At 37.4% G+C, this 26061-nt stretch overlaps 1 protein-coding gene across 1 annotated transcript in view; it reads left to right on the top strand.

The window, feature by feature from the left end:
- UTRN (utrophin) overlaps positions 1–26061 on the top strand; it is a 341542-nt gene that overhangs the window by 266023 nt on the left and 49458 nt on the right. Inside the window, 5 exon segments of the mRNA XM_014306655.2 lie at positions 466–544; positions 6145–6205; positions 16414–16475; positions 17474–17548; positions 23469–23670. Coding sequence (XP_014162130.2) covers positions 466–544; positions 6145–6205; positions 16414–16475; positions 17474–17548; positions 23469–23670 — 479 coding nt within the window.

The following is a 26061-nucleotide window of genomic DNA, read 5'->3' as shown; positions in this document are numbered from 1 at the left end:
GTATCTGCTTTAAATTTAGTTAACCAAGCAGCCAAAGTACTGCTACTGCAGTTTCAATTAGACTGAGGGGCATCATGTCAGCTGGTGAAACCCTGTCTTCCTAAATGGTTCTGTGCTGGAAAGGCAGCATGAGATCAATGCAATCAAACTGAGACCTGCTGACTATGGGAATTTGGACAACAGAAGGGTTGGGAGGAGGTCAGAAATGTCAGCAGCTGGCTCTAGTCACCATGAAACTACTGTTGTTATTGATCTACAGTTCTCACACCAGAACACTGAAAGATAGAAACATGATTCTCATTAAGCAGATGAAAGAAAAATATGTTGCCTTAAATAGGCGGATGCAAAATAATTGCTGTGACACACAAAAAATTTTATTTCACTAGAAGAAATGTAAACAAGTGATTCTTCTTTCATTACCTTGTTGTTGCAATGTAGATTTTGAGTGTGTGTGTTTATGTGTAGGTCTCTGTAGAGGATCGCCTTAAACAGTTACAGGAGGCACACCGAGATTTTGGACCTGCATCACAGCATTTTCTTTCCAGTAAGTTCCTTGAATTAATGGATGCATGTAAGATATGATGGCTTTCTCAAATGCTGACAGATCTTTATTCCATGTTTCCCTATGCCTTGAGGAAGTTCCACTTCCATGATATTATCTATCTCCTTGTTTTTGTAGGGGTGTTTCTTCTTCATAACTTCATTGACATTTTGACTAGTGTGCTTCCCACTCTGTCTTTCTGAGATGAGTGTGCCCTCATTGCCTTATTCTTTGTCCTCTCTGCAATGTCTGATCAGTGACTGTTCCAGAATCTTTGTGTGTTTGTGACCACATCTTTTCATCCTTTGCCAACTCTTTTTTCCGTTTTCTTTGGCTTCCACACTTGCTGGGATGGCACAAAGGAAGAGCTCCCTGTGTTTTTCTTTTTCCTTAAAGGCTTCGTATCATACATTCCTGGACCTTCAAGTAAAAGGCTGGGAAAAGTAAACATGCATCGCTTCCTCAGGACCTATCCTTGCATGTTCTTAATAAACACTTTAGAGGTGTAAGCCTATAATCTCACATCTACTAAGGAGGAAAAGCTGAGTTGATATAATTGTTATGCATATGTAGGTCATGGTATTGAGGTCCATGTTGGTTTCCTGATGTTCCAGCCTACCTGCCATAATCAGAACTAATGAGACAGAATTTTAACCCAATCACCTCTCCAGTTTTTAACTGATTGTTCTATAAAAAAGATAACAATATTGCAGGAGTTGAGAAGTCAACCTAAAAATGAGCAGATCTTTGCCAGAGATTCTGAAGTAGTGTATATCACTGTGTAGGTAATATAATTTAAATCAGTAAATAAATCTTGATTTTTTTTCTTGACTTATGTTACAACCATGTTCTTATTTTGAATTGACAGTTGGTTTTTCAGTAAACCAAACACGGTGCATATAAAGCATTACAGCTGTTACGCAAACCAGCAATTCCTGGAGCCATTTCATCCTTTTTTAAAATTGACAGAACAAACAACTTCAAAAGTATAGGAATTATTTCTTTTTTAAAGCCCCATTAGAAATATTGCATACTGTTGCCACAGTGGTTTTGTAGCTCTTGTAGTCTCAAACTTGTAACCTGATCATACATCCATGTAATACCTTGTTAAAAAGATTACAGATCAAGTGCTACCTTTGGCACTGCTGAAGAATGCTAGATGAGCTGTTTGTAAGACTAGTCAGTCTAGTCTCTGTAAATAAAACAGATTAGGGAGCAATGTAGAAGTTGTTTCTCAGAATCTAGCTCTCTTATTCTAGTTGAGGGAGAATCAGTAGAAGAGTCCACATGTAAAACTTGCCAGGAAAGGTTTGCTGGTTTTGTTTGTCTTGGCCTGGATCGTTTCCTTGAATTGGCTTACAACATGCCACAATAAAACACCATGTTCACAAGTCTGAGTGGTGAACTGGCTTTCTTGCTGGTTAAAACATGCATAGAATTATGTCCACAGAGACTATGCAGTGCCTTATCAGCATTCCTCAGCCGTGTTTAGGGAATATTCTTCAGGCTTAAGGGGACATTCAGGTTGTTACATACCAAAGTAAAAAAGGGGAAGTTTCCAGGATGGTTTCCATGTTGGTAGATACCATAAAGAATTACAGCTAAGTAACGCAGTTTTGGAAAAACAAATAATATGTAGTTATTCATTTAAACCATTTCTTAAAAACAACCTCTTTCCCCACACCAACTACAACTGAAGCATCTTTAAAAAACCACCACCAACAAAAAAACAACAACCAAACATTTTCTAGAGCTTTAGCAAGACAGAGTTAAAGAACTTATACCTACAACTTTATATAGTGTGTGGTAAATGTAAGTAAGGGACGCTAAATTCAGAAGTAAAATAATAATAGAAAAAAATGATTAAATCTGGAAAGTTGAAGGCTTTATCCTGACAGGTTGAAAGACTGTGTATTCTAAATCAAAAATTTCAAACCTTTTTAGCAGCAATAAGTGACTTCTAGCTGTGAGGAACAAATAGAGTAGTAGTCTGAATGGAACAATCTCATATATAATCTCATTGATTATATATCTATGTTTTCTGCAAAACTTCATTTCCAAAGTTGCACTTCTGAATTAGAGGGCAAGTTTTTATCTGTGCTTATCTGACAGCAGCTATTTTCAGTTTACCTCCCTTACCTGTTACTCTTCCTCCAAATACTAAGAAGGAACAATAACTTGCCATCCCACTATTTGCAACTGACTAGATCCAAGTTATCATTTAATCAGGAATTTTTGCTAGCAAGGTATCTGTTTCTGCCTGTTCATCAGATTCATAGAATGATGGAGTAGCCCTGTTTGAAAGGGACTGATCTAAAAATATCATGTAGGCCAACCTTTTATGGGAAAGGGAGCCTAGATGACATTATCCAGCACCTTGGTTCCAGCCCTATTATTCCAGTGATTTAATCTCCGCAGTGGCTAGAAATGTTTCTGTACTAAAACAACACAGTGCAGCATTTGATACTACTGTTTGACTTCTTGGATCACCAATTGCACGGATTCATGCAGACCATCACTATGAAAGGGCTTCAAAGTCTTTTTAAAGGCTACCAAACAATATATTAGCCCTTCATAAAATGTTCTGTGTTAGGAGTCTGAGATAAAGCTGTATTAGTAGGCCACTGCAATCTCTTTTTGCTGAGCTATTTGTCCCCTCCCATCATTGGGAGTCAGAATTTGGTTGATTTGTTTTTCAGTGCTTTTGAGATGGAAGGTAAGCACTTTTCAAGTCAGTTACTGATCAGTAAATTTTACACATCCCTAACACAGATAAAGGTGAAGAATCCTTATAATCCATTATTCCTTGCAAAAAGATTGCTTTTTGCTGCCTCCTGCCTTTAGAAATAGTAACTTGATTTTTCTGTAATAATTTTTCTGTATTTTCCAAGGCTGACAATCCACTACTCTGTTACATCTCTTGTATGCTTTCTAAGACAAATCCATGAACATCCAGAGAGCACTGGCTCCACATGTTCCCTAACAAACAGCTTACGTCTCCAGTGGCCTGCTCAAAGCATCTCAGCCATACTAATATCTGCAGGCCTGCTAGTGAATGCCAAGTTGAGAACTACTATGTTCAGTTTTCATCAGTGATTTTTGAGAGAGAATGGTAATCTCATTTTCCAGACTTTCCTACAGCAGAAAGCTGGCAATGTTTTACAAGGGTTGTTCCCAAGTAAATAGAATATGACTTGTTCCATAATAATTAGTAATTTAATTGATTACATTGTTTAATTCATATTTATGTCAGTGCAGAATATCTGTATCTGACATAGCAAATAAATTGTAGTTAAGCAAATTCTTACTTAGCTGACATAATTCATGTAGTAGAACAGGAGCCATCAGAGGTGCCAAATTGCAACACTAGAGAATGAAACTCTAAAGCTGATGGACACTTTCACCTATCAGGTTGAATCTACTTTTTTTTTTCTCAGATTTATTAAGGCCTAAGATTATTTTTTAACAAGCTACATCTGTTTGAGCATTTAGCCTTTACGATGTTTTTTCTTTACCTACAACTTTATTGCAAATGTTACCTTCTTCAAATAAAGATGCAATTTTCACTTGTTTTTTCCAGTAAAGAAAGTGGTTTACTTTCATCTTGGTTTGGAAAGACAGGAGTCTGCTAAGGAAGGCAGGAGCCTCTCCTGAAATGGAGAATGTAAACCCTCCCCACCCCTCCAAATTGCTATAATTTTAAATTAAGGGGCTCTCAGGCAAAGATATGGGAGCAGGAAATAACAGTTCTTTAATAGGGAAGAAAACAAAGAATAAAATAAACAATGCAGTCCACTAGAACAACACTGACAGAGTCAGAACCCAACCTGACACCCTGTGGGTCAGGGTGTGGGTGGTAGTCCGATTGAAAATGTGGCTGCAGTCCTCTGAAGTATCAGGTGTGGTTCTGTTGGAGCAAGGGGAATCTGTAGAGAAGGATGTACTCTTCCTCTGGAGATCCGGTGGAGGAAGAGGCAGCTGCTGTTCCTTTGGGGAATCCCGTGGAGAAAAGCCGTGCTGCAGTTTCAGGATCTCAGCGTATATCTGGGTAGCAATGCTTGGCTCCTCCCTCTGGGCGGAGCATCTCACAATGGGATGTTATAGTTCTTATCAGTCATGCACTGATATTCAATAGCCGGTTATCAGCAGAGGTCCCCTCCCGAGGAAGGTGTGAATGTGATCACTCAAAGAGAGAGATAAGGCAAACTGCTCACTTGACAAGGTAATCAGCCATACAGATGGTAATGGAAAACATCTTGCATGCAATCTTCAACAACTTTATTCCTGTAATTTCCCAAATATTATTCCCAGTTAATCTGTCTTTCAGTACATGAATATTTCTTAAATTATAAACCATGGCATTTTGTGTGGTTTAGGAAGAGGTGACAGCCATGAAACCCTTGGGCACCGGCCGTCTGGTAGCAGGGCAAGACCTGTCTCTGTGTAGCTGCAACAGCCTGTGGGACTTTTACAGCTTGTAAGGCTTCACTGCAGTTTAGAGGGGTCTTGAGGGAAGAGGAGAGAGTTACTTTCAAGTGGATTTTTTTTTCCAGAGGGGGATGAATCCTGAAGTGGGCCAAACTTGCAGAAAATTACATTAATTGAGAGTTTAATTACTTGAGATCCAGAATGGATCTAAGATGTGTCTCATTTTACCTGGGCTCTAAGTGGGGGCTGTTAGGACCCGAGAGCAGACGCTCTGTGTCTGCCATGTGTGTGCAGTGTAAATTCATCTCATTGTGGTCATCGCTTGTTCCTGCCTGTTCTCTCAGTTTCTGCTTCCACAGGGAATCTTGCGCAAGGAGTTTTTTTCATGCTGGAACCCTAATTACCCAGGCACTAGTCTGGTAATTTCTGATATGTGTACCTCTGACTTTTCAGTGAATAGCTATTTTTAAGCTGAGCACCAACAGTCCTGTTGGCCTGAACAATTTTTACCTTTTATCTCTTGGGATCTTTAGGTCAGCGGAGTTGCAGTGTTATGTATGACTTCACGCCTTTTTCAACTCAGTGTGCAGAAACTTCCCTGATATTGTGGATGATATCTGATTTGCATAAATTCTGCGAAGATTGCAGTTCTTTGTCAAGGAGTGCCAAGACAAGTTTTAATTTTTTTTTCCTGGCCATACAGTGTTAATCAATATTAATTTGAGATGCAAATGGGAACTAAGAGTTGTAACTAATAAAAACAAGGTTGCTGTTTCTTCTTCTTGTTCTGTTGCAGGGCACTATTTATACTAGTGGAATTATTTATTTTAAAAGTATAAACTGATAATAATCATACAGAGGTAGGAAAACAAGTGTCTGCAGTTTCCCTAAATGGGTAATTTGCTTTCTCAGAATTTATCATCCTTCTTTGAAGTAGAATCATCACATTTGTTTTATTTCCAGTATGGCATCAAATAGATGCCTGTAATCATCATGATAGATTGCCATCATTTTCTTCTGCTGCTTTTCTAATTACTGAAAGTATTCTGGGAAATATTAATTGTTTCAATTTAATTTATTATAACCATATTACTTGTAAAATAAGTAAAAGATATTTTGATTTTTTTTAGTATGACAGGTGCTTTCTAATAACAACGTTTTCTTTATTTCCTCAGCCTCAGTACAGTTTCCATGGCAGAGATCTGTTTCACATAACAAAGTGCCCTATTATATCAAGTAAGTTTGCCTTGATTCTATTTTTCTTAGGTATAACAGAGAGTCCTATCACCATAACCTAGCAGAAAAACATCTGTACTAAGTAGTTGCCAGAAATGCTATTGAGATTTTTCTCTATGTAGTGTTATGCTGCCTATATTGTAATGTTTATTGCTTTGTGTGCTGCATAATTTAGAAATACATAAAAACATGTTGCTGACAAACCCTAATTAAGAACCTCACTCACATAAGAAACAGCAGAGGCACTCCAGTGTAATACACTGTCAGTGTTCAGACTAGATTTTTTCTTGTGTGTGTGGCTCATTAAATAATGTATTTAAAATCACAAAGTTCATAACCTGGGCCAGGACAATGGTGACTAATATCTATTGAGCCCATTCATCATTTTGTGCAAAATTCCTCTGTAAACAGACATGCCTTGACTGTTCTTTTGTCATCTTCTTTACTTTATGGTAGTTTTTATGGTAATTGATATTAAGGTAAATTTTACTCAGATATAAATATTTAGAAAAAAAATTAAAAATACCTTGATTACCAAGAGGAATGGTTGAGATATTTATTTTGAAAATAATAAGGAATACCTAAGTTAGAGAGGTGTGGAGATCTTGATGTGTTCTGCGAAGAGCAATCCCTAATTTTGCTTTTCTTACTCTACCAGTGTTTATTTTGTTTTGCCTGTACTTTTAAGGTTAAATATTGCAGCTTTGAGAGGAGGATAGGTCTTTGCTAGAAAGGTAAATGAAATTTTAAGAAGGTACAGTGTATAAGTGAGACCCAGAGTAGTCCATTTTAGGCTGAAGGAAATCTGCGTTTAAAATCTTATCAGTTTGGGTTTGGGAAAAGAGTAAGGTTTTAAAGTCTGTAGGATGGCGATGAAATGGATGTGAAGATAGTTCATTTTAAAAGAACATGAGGATATTTTACTATTCCATATTGCTCATAACTCTGAGAGCCACATTTTGTGCTTCAAGCAATTTACAAGTGCTTGAGAGTTTTGAAAAGCAGGTAGCAATAAATCTGTCAATCAAACTTGTTAGCGTTTGTGAGATGTGACAGATGTTTTTAAACTGTCATGAAGATTAATTTCTTTAAAGGGTCTGAGTCGGTAACCAGTAAAAGCAAAAACCTGCTATGAATATCCTTGAATTCTCTATAAAAGCATTTGTGCTTCTGCTCAAAATTTTGCAAGAGGCAGCAAAAACTGTGACACACTAGAGAAGAGGTTCCTGCCTCTCTCCTAATGGAAGAAGAGGGCAGAAGTTGGTTGGGAAGGCACATTCACTGCTCAGACTCAGGCAGAAGTGCAATTAAAATGATCACACCTGCAGCAGTAATTCAAGGAAAATGCTGAAGTGGCCAACTACAGAAAGCAAGAGGAAAACCACCCTAAACCTGTTGTTTTTTTCTTGTGGGTATGTCCTTTGTGGACATTGAAAGATTTTTGTTTCTGTTCTACCTTATCAGAGTCAGTTGCTGGAGTTGGGGGCATGAGTTGGCCTCAGAGAGTTCTGTGGAGCTCACCAGTTCATTCAGAGTTGGGGGTCAGAGATAGGAGCAGATGGAACAAACTAAGATAGACCTTCTGATCTGTGCTGGGAAAGATCTTAAACTTGAATATTTCATATGTATATCTTTTTTTTTCTTATCTAATACATTCTTCTGAGTTTCTGAGGCTCTCTCTTACCCTACCTCAGCAAAAGTTCAGTTTTTGAGAAATCTTTTTTTTTTCTTTATTTTCATTGCTGGTTCAGAAGAAAACCTTTCCGATATGTGCACTAGGTACAATCCTTCAAGCACACCAGTTGGTGGCAAAGTATTCCCTGGGACAGGCCTTGCTCCCATAGTAGTGAGCTGGTGGCCCTAGAGCTTGATTGTGGAATGAAGCCAGCTGGGGCTCAGAAACAAAGCCCAGCATCTCTTAGGTATTGTTTTTAATGGTCTTTCACAGGAAGTTTGGTAGGGGTGCAGAAGTGTAGGGCAAGTTCTTTGAGGGTCAAGGTCTTTATAGAGGTTGAGACCACTGTTTTATTTTCAGTATGGCTTTAATGGAGTCAACAGAATTAACTATTGCATCTCAAATAAGGCTTTTCTAGTAACCTTTCCCTACTTTCAACATCATATATGCTGCTAAAGCAATAGCAGTCTTGATTCTTGAAAAGGATTCATAGTACATGTAACTAGTAGGATTTACTTTTTTTAAAAAAACTTGAGGGTTTCAGTAGCTTCACAGCCTGGAAAGCAGACTGCCTTGGCAGTTTCCTAGATTTTTTATTTCTTACTGATCTAAACATCATTGTTTTCAGCAGCATCTAGATAAATCAGAGAATTGTGGAAGATAAAGGAGAAAATAGCTGATTCTGAATTTCATTTGCTTTGTTATGATGAAGCTGGAGAGTACTCTTGAGTTTAAATACCCTTTTAAATCTTTGTCTGTTGCTTAATTTCAGACAAAGTTTAAAGAAGAGAGAAAAACAATACTGACATGAAAAACTTACTCGTTTGCAATGATTACATGGAGTAAGACAATTCAAGAGAACAGTCAATAAGATTTAATTATTTTTTTAGTATAGAAGGAAAAGCTAGGAAAAAGGCAGAAACTGATTTAATTTTCTTTTTTTTTTAAATTATACGAACACCTTTCAGTTAGTTCCCTTTGATGTAAACCACAGCATGAGTAGAAGGAACAACTGCAATAAGTCTCAAAAACTTTATAATTTGAAAGCAGCTGACTGTATTTACAAGAAGAATTCTATGTTCAGAGGGAAGATTTAAGATGCCAGTTGTTCATTTTATGGTATAGTGGAACAAGGATAATAAAAGTATGATCCAGTGATTGGTGGCTGAAAGATGAGAAGTTTTAAAAATTAATTTTGAAAGGGAAATAAATGCTAATTGAAATCAGGTTACTTAAATTCTGAATAAGAACACTTTTTTTAGGCAACCATGAATTTATAGCTCTACTTCATTTTGATAGCTTTTTGTCTGTGTCCTTGAATGAGAAATGTTAAATATTCAGAAAGTCACATAGCTGCAGCTGATGATGTATTTGTACCTGTGTTGGGTATTTGGGAAAAATAAGAAAAAAGAACCAACTTCAGTCTGCAGTTTTATTGCACACAAAATGTAGCTTAAAAATATTAAGGAACTGCACCTGAGAAGGCAGGAGAAAGTACTTTAGGTAGCAATTAATCTGTAAGGAGAGTGTCAAAATGATACAAGATGTCTGTATTTTCAGGTAAGAAACACTTTCTTTGGTTCCTGACACCAGAGGTAGCTTGCATTTACGTGGGTAGGGAGAAGGGGCTCAGTGAAAGGTCTTTGGTGTGGTGACTTTGGAGTCCAGTTTCTTCTCCCCACCCCATTTGCTAATGGTTGGCACATCTGCCCTGTCTGGGGTAGTATTTAATCAGGTAATGAGGCACTGGAACATTTAAAAAGCCAGTGTACAACCTCCCCTGCCCCGTAAGTTCAGACAGAGGCAGTCTGGTTTGGGGCGTTTTGGAATGAATCAACTATCCTGCTTAGCTGGAAGAAGGATTCGTAATTCATTTGTCCCAGGCTTATCAAGGTGTGTGTTTCCTGGGCTGTGGTGGATATTTGAACTGAACTTACACACATGATTTACCCTGTCACTTTTCTTCTCTTGAATTGTCTTACTATCTAAGCCAGATTTGTGAAATGTTGCAGCTTCTGTTGAAGTGATTTTAATTTAATCCTTTTTGCCTTCTGTTTGATTTTTTCTTAATACCAATTACAGAATATTTTTTATTTGTGTAGTCTGTAGACACAGTAAAATTCAATGAAAACCTTAATCTGTAAAATCTTGATGCTGCTGCAAAAAAAAGTATAGTCTTTCTTACTTAAATTGAACTAATAAGCATATGGAAAGGAATGCAACCCAGAAGGTAGAGTATTTACCAGTGCACTTTATGTAATAAAAGTGAGAGGTTTGGGCGAAAGGTTTGGCAAACTTGCAATTGAATACATTTTTCATAGGTTGGTTGGTAAAGATTCGAGATTTAATAGGGAAAATTTCTGTTGTTTTTCATTTATAATTATTTGGATCATACAAATAAGACATCCTTGACCTTTGTAACAGTAAATTTTAAAAAATAAAGCCTATATTATGTAGCATTTCAATAAAAATATTCTAAAAATAAATAGAATAATAAATTAAACACTGTGATCATTAAACATCCAGGAGGGAAACATGATGAATATGCAGAAAGCATAATTAACCTAGCATTTCTCACTGTTTTTCTTTTAACTATAATTTAAGTGTTCTTTGGCCATGTACCTTTTAATGCCATAAATTATTAGATACTTGTGCTGTGCAGAAGAAACAAAAGGACAATAGAGAAGAGGTTGCAGTGAGTTTAATCTCATGCAGGGCATTACATAGGGAGAGCAATTTCTTGTTGCAACAATTAAATTGATCGATATCAAGCGCCATAGTTGCCTTGCCTTTTCTGTAATCCTGCAAAGTGGCTGGCATCACCAGCATCTTAGAAATCCTATTTTATCACCTCCTATATTTTGTTCTGCTTTATGGGGACAGGAATAAAATGTTTTCTGCTTCTCCATTTTTTAAGAGTCTTCAGAAAGTCTTTGCTGATGTTTGGTTTATGCCTGTATGAGGAAGAGGGGGAGAAGTAAAGGAGCAGAGAATTTTTTTTTGTTATTATAATTATATCCATAATCTCATTCTTGTAAGTATTAGGTATTTCCCTTAGAAAGGAAAAAAATCTAATTTACAGAGAGAGGTAATACCAGTTTGAAGGTTTGAGAGTTTCTTCAATTACCAGTTCCTGTGCTCATCTTCATTTTCAATTAAAGAAATGCAGTAGGACATTTCCCTGGAGTGATTTCAAAGTATCTGCATACAAATGGTGCTACCAACCTCTAAGGTGCAATACCATTGTGATGCATTATGCCTACTCTTTTCACCACAAAACAGTATTTTCTAATGGGCTTAAAAAAAAAAAGAAATGAAAATATGCAATATCTGGCCAAAACACCTTGACATAAAGTGGGGATGTTATGCCATTTGAAATTTGGCAAGGGTAGCAAAGTCAGAGTTCTGAGTGCTGTTGATTCATTCATGATCAGTAAAGATTCTGATTTTGGGTAATGTTTTGTGCAAATGACTACAGGAACAGAAAGGTATTTAACATCATGCCAGAGTGCTGTTTCTTGTGGTATTTGCTAGTGATTATCAACAGAGGCCTTGTCCATAACAAGAAATAATAAAAAATACTCACAACCTGTTTCTAGTTTTCTTTCTTGTACAAAAAAAGCTGAAAAAGAATAATTTTTTTTTTCACAACTCCATGAGCATCTTGAAACACCTGGAGATGTTGAACTTAATCCATTCATTTCAATAGGACTGTTCTTTTCTTCCTAGAGCATAAATTAAATGACATGCTAACTGATTCTCAGCTTTTTATTTACAATCAGGAAGTGTTTTAAAATGGATTATCTAATTATAATTAGAAAGCTGCCAGCAAACATAATGGATAAGAAATAGATTGTAGGGGCAAATGTTTCTCATGTAAGCTTTAGAGCACTTCATTAATATGTGGGTGGTTTGTGGTTTGGAGTATTTTATGGTTATCATGTTTTTTTGTTAGTGAAATTTACACAAATGCATTTAGACTTTTTAAATTACACTGGTTTGTCAGGTAATATATTCATGGATGCATATTTTCCTGTGTGACTCATTGGGTCCATAAGTTTGCATAAGAAGAGATTTAGAAGAGTCTTGCTCTGAATAACTCATAGTTTTGATAGGAGCAACAAAAAAAAAATCTCTTGTCAGTGAAATGCTTTTAATTCTTCCCTGACTAAACCATGAAGAAAGATATAATATGTTCATACCATTTGTATTATGCCCTGTAGGGCAGCTCACTTCTGCAATAGCAGAAATCCCTTCTTATGCGACCTACTCAACAGAATGAAATCTTGTACCTTGGGCTCCTGTACACCTTGAAAAATTCTTTTTTTTTTGGTGCCATCTACAAGCAAGGTGAATAATGGGCCCATTTGTTGTTCACCTTCAATCAAAGTTCATATCACCTCACTCCACGAGTAGTTCTTGACATTAGCAGGGTGCTTACAAGAGAGGTGCTCCTTGCATAGTCATCACTGTGACCTGGGACAAAGTGCCATGGTAGTTGTAACAGAAAGAGAAGACTCTGCAGGTTTCTCTGTTCTTGGTTAAATGCTTGGTTTGAAGCTTTTTGGAAGTTTAGCGAGATGATTTTTTTATCTCTCTTATTAAATTTACAATCATGTGGGTTTTTCTGTGGCTCTGTCCAGAGAAGTCTGGCTTTGGTGCCTAAAAGAAACCTACCCATGGAATATATTTGGTGGTGGTGGCAGCACTGCCTGTGACAGTGAAGCTGCTGCCTCCCTTGACCTGAACAGACTGTTGAGCTGGTGATTCATTCACTTTGAGCCCATTCCTCTTCTCTGCAGGATCCTTGTACAGAATTGCTTGGCTGTTACCACTGGTTTCCTGCTGGGTATTTTGGGATTGGGCTGGCACAGTCACGCTCTGTAGTCACTTAGCAGCTGCCAGGTAGTACTGACTGTAAGGAATTGGAAAGGATTCTCTCTTGCCTTTTTTCAGTTGCACCAGATGATGTTCACTTGGCCTCCTTTCTCACAAATTCTGTGTGGCACAGAAAGAAACTGAGTGATAAGTTTTAGAAGTCCATTGCTCCTTATGCCATCTGGCACAAAATTCTTTTGCAAATAAAATAGAAACAGAAAAATATTTTATGGTCATTATTTTATTAGGCATAAATTTCATGTTCTATGTTTTTCTGTAAAGAGAAAATTTAGCTGTTCAGGTATTTACTGCATCAAATGGAGAAACACTATTACAGTGCAGGATACAGAAGTTTTTGATACCTCATTCACTTTTTCCACTTCATGTTAAGTAAACACAAAATAGAAAAAAAAAAGGCGTATTTTTTATGGCATGTTTTCACTATTAAAGTGATTTTAGTCTTTCAGATAAAACTGTACTGCAACTCTGTATTTAAAGTATATGATTTCAATAATGAAACTGTTGTTTGCTCTTAATTCTTGGAAACTTGATTTAAGGGATAAAGTTTGATTAGTAAAATCAGCTCTTATTCATTGCATATGGATTTATAAATTACTTACACGCCAGAATCTAAATTGCAATTAACTGTACCCACATCCTAATTAAGTATTGCAAAAGTGTAATGAAGTATATTTCCAGAGGGGGAATAAAAAAAAAGGCAAGGATTTATCCAAGCATTTATGTATTTTTTCTTCTATATTTTTAACAATTTATAAAGAAAAAAAGAAAGGAAAAACAGAAAAGGTCTCTAGACTTAGCTAAATAAAGTTTGCATTTCTGCTGCAGCTCTCAGGAGTATCCTCACAGCACCCCACTAGTCAGAAATATATTTGTTCGTGAAACCATATGTTTAATGCCAGAAAACAGGGAACTGGGAAATAATGGCTGCAATTCAGCAAAGTCCCTATGATCATGGCTGGTTTTGTCATCATAGTTTCTAAGGCAGTAAACAAGATTTGACTCACCTAAATTGCGTGTAGTTTACATGCAGTGTTTGCATTGATATTTCAGCATTTAAAATAGAGGGAAATGTTTTTCTGTGTATACATGTATTTACACCTTCTGTCACAGTACTGCCACCTACCTTTACTTTTAACATAAAATATTGAAGGTGCTTTAGTTAAGGCTTTGTTTTTCTCAGAATATCCTAAGAAATCCCTTTTCACTTAGAATGTTGACAGTAAAATCACCAGTTGTTTTGGGGGTTTTTGTTTTGTTTTGGGCCTTGACTTTTAGAAGTGGCTTCTTAGGGAATATGAGTTAAAGTCAAGTCTTTAAAACAAGCTTTATTAAACTGATCACATATTGTATTCATTTCTATGGGCAGTTGCAGTGGATTTAGTCAACAATTCTAAATGGGCAACATATTTATGGCATCCTGTTAACATGATAATGCAGACATTTGGCAGCTTCCAGAGTAGTTTTGAGATTATTAAATAAGTTGAGCAGTATGAACTATTATATTGTATTTCCTGTTCCTGTTTACTTCAATATTTACTGAAGGTGTAGATGTTCTTTCTTCTGCTATACTGTAGTCTTTTGACACCTGGGTGAGAATTCTGGACAATCACCAGCCTTTAGCATGGCAAAACATAAAATCCAAATATATTCTTTCTTGTTGCTGGCTTCATGATTGGCTTTTATTGGTGTGCCTTTTACAGGAAAAGGATTGTCAATCAACTTGTTTTTGAAATTACTTTTCTGGACAAAGATAAGCATAGTGCTGTTTTAGAACTGTCTTTCTAAAAAGTGCAAACCCACTGATTTACTGGTGTGCATTAGCTTTAAAGTTTAGCATTACCAGAGCCTTGACCACCTTACTGGAAATTTGAAACATGAATGGAATTCATGTGATAGTGATATTAACATGAAATAAAATAAAAGCTTCTATTCAGGAAGATGTGTTCAGATGTAAAGATGTATTTAAGTATTTTCTTTTGAATTGAGGAGAGTTTACTATAGTATTTTTGAATCAAGCAAGGTCTGATAGAAGTCTTGATTATTGTTTAAACCTCGTTTAAATGTAGTCATGTTCAGTCGGTGACTAGGGAGTAATCAAAGAGAAAAAAAAATATTTTTACTTATTGTATTAAAAGGAAATACATACTTTGCCTATGAACCTCCATGAAAACCCTCTCCCCAAGTTGTGATGGTGCCAGGTAGACAAAAGAGATCCATGGCAGAGTGTGAAGCATGGTGGGGAGAAGCTATCTCTGAATACCTAGGCTGGACTCAAAGCTGGAAAGGACTGTAAAATGAGGATCATGTCCCATGTACACAGACCCATTTCAAGCACTTTCCACTGGTGTCTGTTTGAGGCTAATGCATACACAAAAGGGTCCTCAGCACTTTGTTAGGAGCTTGCATTCCATTATGGTACATGTCCTGTGTCTGCAGTTCTTTGGAGCAAGAACTTTCAATTCTTTTTTTTTTTGGTACCACCTAGCATAAAAGGGTTCATTCTTGGTTGGTTTCTTGATTAAAAAATAAACCTTGATGATAAATTATTGTGCATTCACTGAGGTACAGCCATTTATATGTAGCAAATGATGATACAGTTCACTACATTTAATACCAAAGTGGCCTTTTCAAAGTCATTATTTACAACCAAGTATCCCTCTGTGCAGGAAAAAAAAAGGGTATATTAACAATTTTTAAATAGAAACAAAGGTGAAATACTTAGTGTTCTCTGAGCATTACTGTTAAATTTGCTAACATAGCATAATTTTGTATTCATTAACTTTTAAAGGGAATCCTATGATTGTTTTAACATGAGTGCTCTGATTACTTACCTTGCAAGTCTAGTTCAAATGTAAATACTTTGTAAGACAAGAATGTGCAATCATTCCAGCAGTTAATATTGATAAATACAAGTAAGGTGTGGCTTGTAGAAGGGAATTGGAGATTTCAGTGGACCTGGCATAACACATATTTTGACCCCTATGACTGCCTACTTGAAACCCCAGTAAACTGAAACAGCAGCACTAATCAGTAGGTTAAGGGATGCTGCCTATTGACTCTCTGTTCTGTGAACAGGAGTGAAGAGCATGTCCCCTAAATCAAGATATTTATTGGTTGTGTGAATGGTGATCAGGTTTCCCATTGGACTCCATGATCTTAAAGGTCCTTTCCAATCTAAATGATCATGTTACATGTTAAATAAATGTTACGGGTAAAGCTTAACATTATTGTCTGTGTTCTGATATATATGCTCAGATATGCAATGAATATTGAAATAAAATCTCAATATTTTTATTTCTAAATTGTTTTTACAACTATATTTATAATTTTACAGCACAAGAAATTTTGTGCTTTTACCTTATTAGTGTACCTCTTAGCTGTAGGGTCAGAGTCCAGCTCTTACCATCACAGTTACGATCAAAAGTAAATATTGTTAAATATGGGTGGGCTGTTGTCTGACTTACTTTGTGATTATAAAATCAAGGAGCTGAGTGGTACAGATCATGCATTTTAATTAGAGCTGAGGGATTTCTTGCCACTTAAATGCAGAAAATCAGAGTATCTTTTAAGATTTTATTCTTTGGAAGTGCGTATGTGTGTTTCCTGAAACTTTAATTACTTTGTTCCTTTGTAGTCATGAGACACAGACAACTTGCTGGGATCATCCTAAAATGACTGATCTCTTCCAGTCCTTAGGTGAGTGCATTCATTAAAATATTGTGATTTTTGTTCTATGAATAAAAGCTGCACTTGGATACTTGACCATGTTTGAGTTCTCATAACCTGAGTGTACCAGCATTTCCCACTTTGTGATGAGGCACACTTTGCCCAAAACCTACTGCCTTGGTCATTGTGTTGCATTTTGGCAATATTAATTCTGAACCATATAATCTGACTGTATGCTTTAATGCAGTACTTTGGGTTTTTTTCTTTTAACTTCACAAGGAATTGTCCAGTGATACAGGCACTCTGCATGTTTAAACCAGGGCTCTGGTCTGCAAGGAACTAATTTTGGTAATAAAATAGAGCAGCTACCTTTTCAGTAAAAGCTAAACTGTATTATAGTACAACTAGTTCAACATGCCCTGATAGCATTAACATTTACTGTGAAATCTCCATTCTAAGGAAGGGGAGGGTAAAAATACTATTAAGTGAGGGAAAAAATGTTACTGTACCAGTCGGTTTCTAAAACAGAGCTTACAGCTATGTGACTGTCCCTTTTAAAGCACAGTTTGCAAAGTCATGGCACAAAAATTAGAACTTACGCCATTTTTTCTGTTACTGTGACATTTGCTGCCCTCTGTTTCCTGTATGTTATCTGATGGAGTTGTAAATTATTTGATAAATTTGCTGTATTTGAGCAATTGTCTGGGAACTATGTACCAGTGCATGGTATGTATGTGAAACTCTCCTGTATATATATGTATTACATGTGCCAAGATAGTGTTAGCATTTCTGGAGGGCCACTCATTTTAAGGTCCTGGATTGACAGAGTCAGGAGGCTTTCCCTGAAGGTGAATTGCACTGAGGTCCCAACTTGTCAGGTTTTTTAATTTGTTCTGATATATCCTATTAATTCATTGCAGAGAAGAGGAGGGAGATCAGACTTCTTCCAAAATATGAAGATTTATATGTAAAAGAAAGTTATGGGCTGTACTTTTAGGGCTGCTCATGTTTCTGTTCTGCTGTTTCAGCTGACTTGAACAATGTGCGCTTCTCCGCCTACCGCACGGCCATCAAAATCCGCAGACTGCAGAAAGCACTGTGCTGTGAGTTGGGCCACTGAGGGAAATGGTTTCTCTGAAGTACTTGAGGAAGGGAGGGTTAGCTCTGGGCTAACAACATTAACGGTGGACCAGAGTCATCCTTGACCCAGTGTCAACCAACAAAACGGCAAGAATTGCCAACAGTAGATGTCGTTATTGCAAATAAATAAAATAAATTAATAAAAAAAGAGGTGCAGCAGGTAACTTGAAATGGTAAACTCACTAAGAATAATTTTTATCTCAATTTTTTTTCTACAGGTAAATTTATTTACATATAAACTTTTTTTATTTATGTTGCTAGGTATTTAAAAAGCATTTCCTATTATATCACAACTATGGTTTGATTCAGCAGCATGTTGCATGATTACCATGTACATTCAAAGTTTAGCAGCCTCAGAAGTGATAGATCAGGAGATCTTTTCCTGGCCTCTGGACTTGGGACTTCTCCAAGTCACACAACAAGTACCACATGGGGGATCTGTGCTCTTGTTGACTCTCCTGTGCAAAGCAAACTGAATTTTAAAAACTATGGAAAATGAAATACATAAGAACACACACCTAACAGAAAAAAACCAAGGTGAAGTAGAAAAAAGCAAAAGGAAACTAGATAATTTTGGAAGGAGATGTGGATGTGAATGCAAGTAAAGGTTGTAGATTAGACCCTTTGAAATGTCTTGGCAGCAAATGGTAGAAAGATGTATGATATTAGCAAAATTTCCTCTTACAAATTAGGAGTCCTTGGCATGGAAGGACTTTTCAGCCCTGAAGGATGCACAGTACTGCAGGCTGAGTAGGAGCACAAGAAGTGCAAAGTCCTCCTAGGGGTGCAAGCAGGAAAGTAGTTGCACAAAGAGGGATCCCTTCCCACCCTCCAGGTGGTCAGTTTTGTTTCCAACCTAGAAGACAGCAGTCTGATCTTAGCTGGCCTTCAGATATACATCATACTGAATGAAGCTGTGATGGTAGCTAGCTACTCCAGAAAGCTGGACTGTATCTGTGCACAGCACAGGCTCTTATCAGTGCCTATTGCCAGTTCTTCATAAGATGTGGTCCCACCAAGGGCTACAGCTTCATCCCCCAGCAAGACCAAAGAACATTATGAGCTTTTTGGTTGTCAGTGTGCGGGGTATAAAGTATTCACCCATATGTACCTAAAAACAAAAAGCAAAGCAAGAGATCAGAAAGCAGAGTAAAATTCTCCTTGTGTGAGCTGCTCCTCAGGGAAGAGTGGGAAAAAACAGACTGCGTATGTATGACAGATGCTTTTCATGTTGCCCATTTCTGACATAGAGCTTTTCTAGTGACCTGTATAGATCAAGCTTCACTTTTACTATTTCTAATAAACTTTGAAGTGGGACATACTTTCTGCTCTTGCTGTTAACTGCAGAATATATAAATTTCTGTAATAACTGCCAGGGTTAGCTCTCATTCACAGATTTCAGAAGTACCCTCCTATTGTCTCCAGTTTCAGGGGAGGGAGTTGGAAGGGAGGACAGAAGGAAATAATAAGAAGTAAAGACAATACTCCACTTTGAAAGAGCTAGGAGTAGAACTTTCATCTCTACAGGTCCTATCTGCCTTATTAGGGATGAAGCTGTTTGTTTACTCCATCTCTGTGCTTCGTGGGAAGAGACAACAGCCAAAAAAATCTTTGTTTTTGTTATACATGTGTTCTTAATAAAGAACTGATTTTATTTTTAGGTGGGAAAAAAGTAATCTTCTGTACTACTGCCATTCATTTTCGGGTCTGAGTTACTTTAGTCTTCCATTGTATTTCGTAAAATTTTAATTGCAGATGTGTTTTAAAGGTGTTTGGATGCAGAATACTTTGGAAAGGCTCATGTGCTAAGGCAAAGAAAACATCAAAACAAATCAGCAAAAATGGAGATCACTATAAAATGTGACAAATTGATGTCACAGGCATGGTGTGTGTATAATGTCAAAGGTGTTTTTGGTGGGAACTCCCAAGAGCACAGCTGGAGCTGGATGCACAGTTCCACTTGCACCTGATAGATTTTGACTTTGCAGTGTAAGTGCTTCACAAGCAGATTCAGGACCAATTGCACTTTAGAACATTCATTTGAGAATTGTACTTCAGAAAACTTTGCTGATGCCCTATCTCTTCTTGGTAAGTGTCAAAAAACCTCAGCTCTAGGGAAGTTACTCCCATTTTCCTCATTCTCCTTTTAAAAGAGAAGTTAATGTTGAGTTTCTTCTTCTTTTTTTTTTTTTTTGACAGGTAGGTTCCTGCAGAGATGTACCTTTTCATATATATGTGTATATATTTTGCAGGAATGTAAGAAAGGTTGCAAGCTGGAAGTAACAAATTCTCAGCCTTTCTGTCTCAGATTATGTGGGGCAGATGTAGGGAGAGTGCTTTCCCACTGTAGCAGAAGAATAGGGCCAGAGAGAGTATCGTGTGTTGCAGATGTATTGGGCAACTGTGTAGCACCAGGTCTTGATGATATTTCATTCTTGTGCAGGATTCTTTAGCTCATTTTCAAGAAATTATAATGCCCCACATACTGAAGTGTAGTACTGAAAGGCAAAAAGGGAACAAAATCACCGTGTATATTCAGAATTCCGTTGCTGAGTTCCTCTAGGTGATTTAAAATTTAAGAATGTTAATAGGAATATAAACCACACAAGGGGAAAAAATGGAACATTTAGACATCAGGGACTAAGAGAGCTGTGAGCACTTTGCTCTTTGAGGGAAGAGTGCAGTCTCTTTGCAGGAACTGCTATCACTTGCAAGGTCTTTTTAACAAAAACTCTACAGTAGTGCCCTGCTATTTTCGGTGGGGTTACAGGAGCCTCAAATTTGCCATTAGCAGCTGCATGTAGTTAGCATGTAGTTGCTAAGAAGTCAGTCACTCACACCTGCTTTAACAGTGCTGAATGATATGATTTCTCTCTTTCTTTGGGAAAAAGAGAAAGGGAAAAAATGGGCCTTGTGCCCATGGGTTGGTTAAAAGCAGGATTGGTCATTCAGCATGTTCAAGCAGATGCAGAATGGTACTGCAAAAATGCACTGCAATCTGTGTAGGCATCTTGCCAGAAATAGCATGACAGTGTAACTGCTTGTCCCAAATTTTATTCAGCCAGGTAAGTGCTGAAGTAGGCAGGAATGGAAGTAATATACTCTGGTTGTTCTCTATGGATAGTGCCATCCAAAAGTGTGTACGTTTAGCTTAATTTGCATTAGTATAGCATCAGACTTGCTGTGATTTTAGTACAAAAATACTGGAAGTACCTCTCCCAGGTCCTTCTGAAATACTCAGGCAGAAATGTGACTGAGAGATCTTAATGCCAGCAGATCAAGATGTGAAGTTAGCAGGCTTAGTGCCTGTTGAATTGCTTCTTTTCAGTGCAAGGATGCTAATGTTAAGCCAAAGACAAAGGCTATAACTTCCTGGCATTCCAAAGCTTTCTGAATTTTCACAAGCTTTAAAAAGGGCAGGTTTTTTGTGCTGTCAGTCTGTTTTATGAAGCTAATTACCTGCTTTTAGCCAGCTATTAAGTACCTTACAGAAACAGGTCGCAAAATAACCAGAAAACATAAAAACCCCAGACAAAACAAACAAAAAACTCCTACAGCTCAAACATAAAATAAAAACTAATACCAAAACAAAACTGATTGCATTCATTTTTATGGGGTTTTCTTTGTCATTAGGGTTTTTGAAGTCACAAAGGGGAAGTGTGAAAAGTGGCCATGTCCTAAGTTCAGTATGTATGTCATGGGGATAGTAGGTTACCCTCACTTGGCTTCCTTCCATGTCTCAAAAAGTAGTCAGGATTACGCTGCGAATTGTTTTTGGGTTCATGTTGGTTTTAGATATGCGTGTGAGCCTTTTGCAGTGTATCACATCCTTTATAACTGTTGTGGAAGATTATGCTGCAGTGAGTGTATTGCCAAACACTTTGGCTACCTCAGGTCAAACTAGGGGCAAGGTGTTTTGCTGCAATTACCAGTCTACCTCTTTGATAAATACATGGCCGGCGTTTGTTTGCAAGCCCAAGAGAAGGGCTTAAAATATCCCCAAACACACAAGAAAGAAAATGAAAACCAAACAAATGTAATCCCCTGCAAATCTGATGCTGTGAGGTGAGAACAGAATGTACCGATTTTAGTGCAGTAGAGGAAAGGCAAGGGCTGTGAGGTACTGTTACTCACTTTGCAAAGATGTGAGGAAGGGTAGATAGGGGAAAAGGGGTTGGGAATGCAACCTTCTTTTGGTAGATGATCCCTGAGTTCTTGACAGAGTTGCTTACAGTGGTTAATGTTACCTTGCTCTTACTTCTTTTTCTGTTGTACTTGCTTTCCAGCCCAGACAGAGTTATCCAATTTGCACAAGATGCAAATCTGGGCTCCTTATTTTAACACTGTTATTCTCCCCCTCTGCTTTTGTGAGACCCCACCTGGGATAATGCATCTAGATCCAAGGTGCTCAGCACAGGAAAGATGTAGACCTGTTGGAGCAGGTCAAGAGGCAAGCAATGAGGATGGCTGGGGGATGGAGCACCTCTCCTATGAGGGAGGGCTGAGAGAGCTGAGGTTGTTCATCCTGGAGAAGAGAAGGCTCCAGGGACACCTCAGAGCAGCCTTTCAGTACCTAACGAGGCTTATAAAAAATAGGGAGAGTAACTTTTTTAAAAGGACAGATTGTGATAGGACAAGGAGAAGCAGTTCCAAACTAAAGGAAGAGACATTTAGATTAGGTATTAGGAAGAAATTGTTTACTGTGAGGATGGTGGGACACTGGCATAGATTGCCCAGAGATGTTGTGGATGCTCCATCCCTGCTAGTGTTCAAAGCCGGGCTGGATGGAGCTTTGAGCAGCCTGGTCTAGTGGGAGATATTCCTGCCATGGCAAGTTTCTAGGTTGGAACTAGAAAATCTTTAAGGTCTCTTCCAAGAAAAATAATTTTCTGATTCTATGATTCATTGTGATGATTGATGAAGAGCAGTTCACAACATGCCAGAGATTGTCATGTGGATTTTTTTTCATTTGAGAGATGACATTTATAGTGCAAATGTGTTACTGATTCTTCACAAACAGCTCAGTATGAGCTTTTAATATACTCCAACTGCATGTTATGTATATTGTAGCAAGCATATTAATACATTGCAATTATATTTTTAAGGTAAAGTCCTTGCTTCCATTAAAAAAAAAAAAGTGACTTGAGGATTGTACCATTTACTTTTCATCTTTTCCACTTCCATTTGCAAAAGGAGGTAGAAGTGCTCATTGATGACATTTTCTTTTCACCATGCAAACCCCAGATTTTCACAATCACATTTGAATGGTTTTGAGAGCAAAACCCCTTTTCCCCTTTTAAATATCCGTTGCATCACCAACTGCTTATAGAAAGAATTCTGTAATAAAGGAGATAAAAATATTTTTTAAGAAAGCATAGCATTTAGTGTTCTGGAAAATTGCTATAAATAATCTCCCTGCTTTCTTTTAAGCCCTAATTTAGCAACTGGTATTCAGTTAATCAGGGCTTTAAGGAAGAATTCTTGCCTAAGAATTTGCTTTGCTTTACATTTGATCAAAAGTGATAGTCATTTTATAGGATTCTGCTTTATGGTAAATATGAAGAATCCCATAAAGCCTCAGGAATTCTCTGTGTGTGCATCCAAAGTTAGGATCCTCTAAGTACACAGACTACTTTAGCAGCTATTTTAATGTTGTTCTGGGCTGTGCAGTACCATTATGTTTGTATTCTAGTTTTTTTTAAAGTAAATAGTGCCCAAATGCTATTGACTTGTCACAGAGAAAGGTTTGTCACTATAAAGTTACTAAATGAAAGCCACTGGGATAGTTGTTTGCAGTGTTTGCTACAATTATTGTCAATGTGTATTCACACATTTCTTAATTTTATTTTTTTAATCCTATAATTTTTTTAAATCTGTTATTAGTGGACCTGTTGGACCTGAACACAACAAGTGAAGTTTTCAAACAGCACAAGTTGAGTCAAAATGATCAGCTGATTGGTGTCCAGGATGTGATCAGCTGTCTCACTACCATCTACAGTGGACTGGAAGAGAAACACAAAGATATGGTGAATGTTCCTCTCTGTGTAGACATGTGTCTTAACTGGCTACTCAACGTGTACGATAGGTAAGAAAAATGGGGTTTTTGTCACAGTGTCTACTCCCAGGAATTATAAATTATAAAGCCTTAAAAATTTCTTTATTAAAAAGTTATCTTCTGATGTTTTTGGCTCCATAATGAAAGTACAGTTGCATGCAATAAGGTGTTTCTTATGCTGTCCTGCTCAGCACTGAACTAAGATTACACTGCTTTTGTACTACTACCAAAGAAACATTGAAAGGATTTTAAAAAATATGTATGTGAGTAGAGACCTAGGACACTGCTTTTGCTGTGTTCCTACTGTGAATATGCCAAGTCTACCAGATTGATGGCCATTCAGATCAGATTCTAATTCTGCCATAGGTGGGGACAGTTTTTTCCTGTATTTTACACTTAGTTACTTGCATTCATAGTTCTGGCTGAGCTCCCTGCCCTGAGTCCTCTGTCAAATGGAGGTTGTTGTGATCTCAGCACTAAAGCCTGTCTGATTCTGGAGGGTCAGCAGTGTCCTAATCATGGCTGCATTCCAGCACGTACAGCTCCATGGATCAGTTCTGAGGGCTGGTGTTACGTGGTCCACCAGCCCTTGTCCTGGCAGCAAGGCTGTATTTCCCAAGGACATTGAGTTTGCCTAAAGAATATTTCGGGATGCTTACACTAAGAACTTGTGGGTTTATTTAAATACACATTTGCTTTTTCCAGAGAGAGAAATAAGTCTCAAAAAGCATGAAAACACTACTCCAGCAGCCCTTTGTGGTTTTGGCCAGATCTTTCTGAGCCCTTTGTCAGTTCTTTCTTCTGCTGGAAATTGAACTCTGCCCTCTGTGCCCTGCCCTATGTCAGCCTGCATGACCTGCAAGCAATCTACTTTTATTTAATCGCACTTTTGAGTCATGAGTTTGTTGCCTGTTTTTCTTAGTGGCATTCACTATCCTTATCTCCCTTGTGTAGTAAAAGCTGGGGAAAGACTTGGTTTCCATCAGCTCCTCTGTGCCCTAAAATGTGTCTCCTTACATTGCTTCAGCAAAGGCCTTTCAAGAATCTTTTGGAGCTTACTAAGGACTCAGTAGTGCAGCGCAGGTTGTGGTTGCTTCAGTGTGTCTGACTGAAAATAGTTCAGAGCTATAACAAAAATTACAGATCAGAATTGCTAAGCTCCATGAGGGTGGTTACAAAATTTATTTTCTTTCTCCCCATTTGAAGTTGAAAAGAGCAAAAGTATTTCTTGAAGAGCGATAAAAATTCTTATGCCTGGCTTTGCAAATGGGAGGTTTTACTTGTAGATGTATACATTGTCTTCAATATGTTCACTCAGTGCCAAATTCTAACAGTTCATAGCTTTTTGCTTTTTTCCCCTCAGAGGATTACATACCAGTTCTCCTGTACTTCCTGGATATTTTACTTTATTTTGGTTTTAGGGGAGAGGGAAGGAGGGAACAGAGTACACAGAACCATTTGCCATTTATCTGCTGGCTACTGGCATTCAAACATTGCTGTTAAATATTGTGACTTTTCTGTTAGTTGGACTTCTCCCCATTACTGCTGAAAAATTAGAGGGTCCATCAAATATTGACTGGGATTTCTTCCTGCATTTATTTTTATTTTGGGGAGTTCTGTATCGTGAATAAGCAAACACATCACTTGCAAATAGAGCAGCAGATCAAGTGAGTTGCTTGACTTAAATGTTATTGGCAATTTAGAATAATAGACGTAGTGATGTCAGAAATTTTTTTGTAGTTACTGGCTGGGTTTTGTTTTCTTTCAGACTGAACACAAATCTACTACATTTTCTTTAGCTTACCTTTGCACCTTAACTTCAGGTAGAAGTCAGTTCTTTAATCTGTTCATATTTAAAATGCACTTGGTAAGCAGCAAATCTTTCTTTCAGTAATGTTTCCAGTTTCTCCCATTTCCCCTTGACTATTATGTTGAAAACTTAGTGTAGATAATTCTTCAAGCCCATTGAGACTTTATTTAAACTTTGAAAAATCGAGGACGAAGGTTTACTGAGAGAAAATTACATTTTACAGTGTATTTCCTTGCTCCCCTTTCAAATTCACTCCAGGAAGAAAAAGAAAAGCTAGAAGACCAGACAGCAATTCTAAGCTGGAATATTTGGTTTTGTTTTCTAAACTGGCCTTTACAAAAGAGCTAATTTGTGTCTTGGCATTTCCATTGTATATAGTGCATTGGTATTATGCATATAAAATGTGTCAAGTTGTTAAACTGCCAACAAAAAGCATTTGTTAGTCACATGCTGCTAACCTGAGATGTAATTACAGATTCATAGATTAATGGCAAACTGAATAGTTCTCCAGACTTAACCTGCAGATGTCTTTGGCCCTTAAAAAGAACCAATTTATTTTTAGAAAAGGTCTGTTATGTTCTGCTTTTTTCTGACACATCAGGAATTATTCA

The sequence above is a fragment of the Geospiza fortis genome, unplaced genomic scaffold, assembly GCF_000277835.1.
Source record: "Geospiza fortis unplaced genomic scaffold, GeoFor_1.0 scaffold162, whole genome shotgun sequence".
Taxonomy (NCBI): domain Eukaryota; kingdom Metazoa; phylum Chordata; class Aves; order Passeriformes; family Thraupidae; genus Geospiza; species Geospiza fortis.
This window is presented reverse-complemented; position numbering and strand designations above follow the sequence as displayed.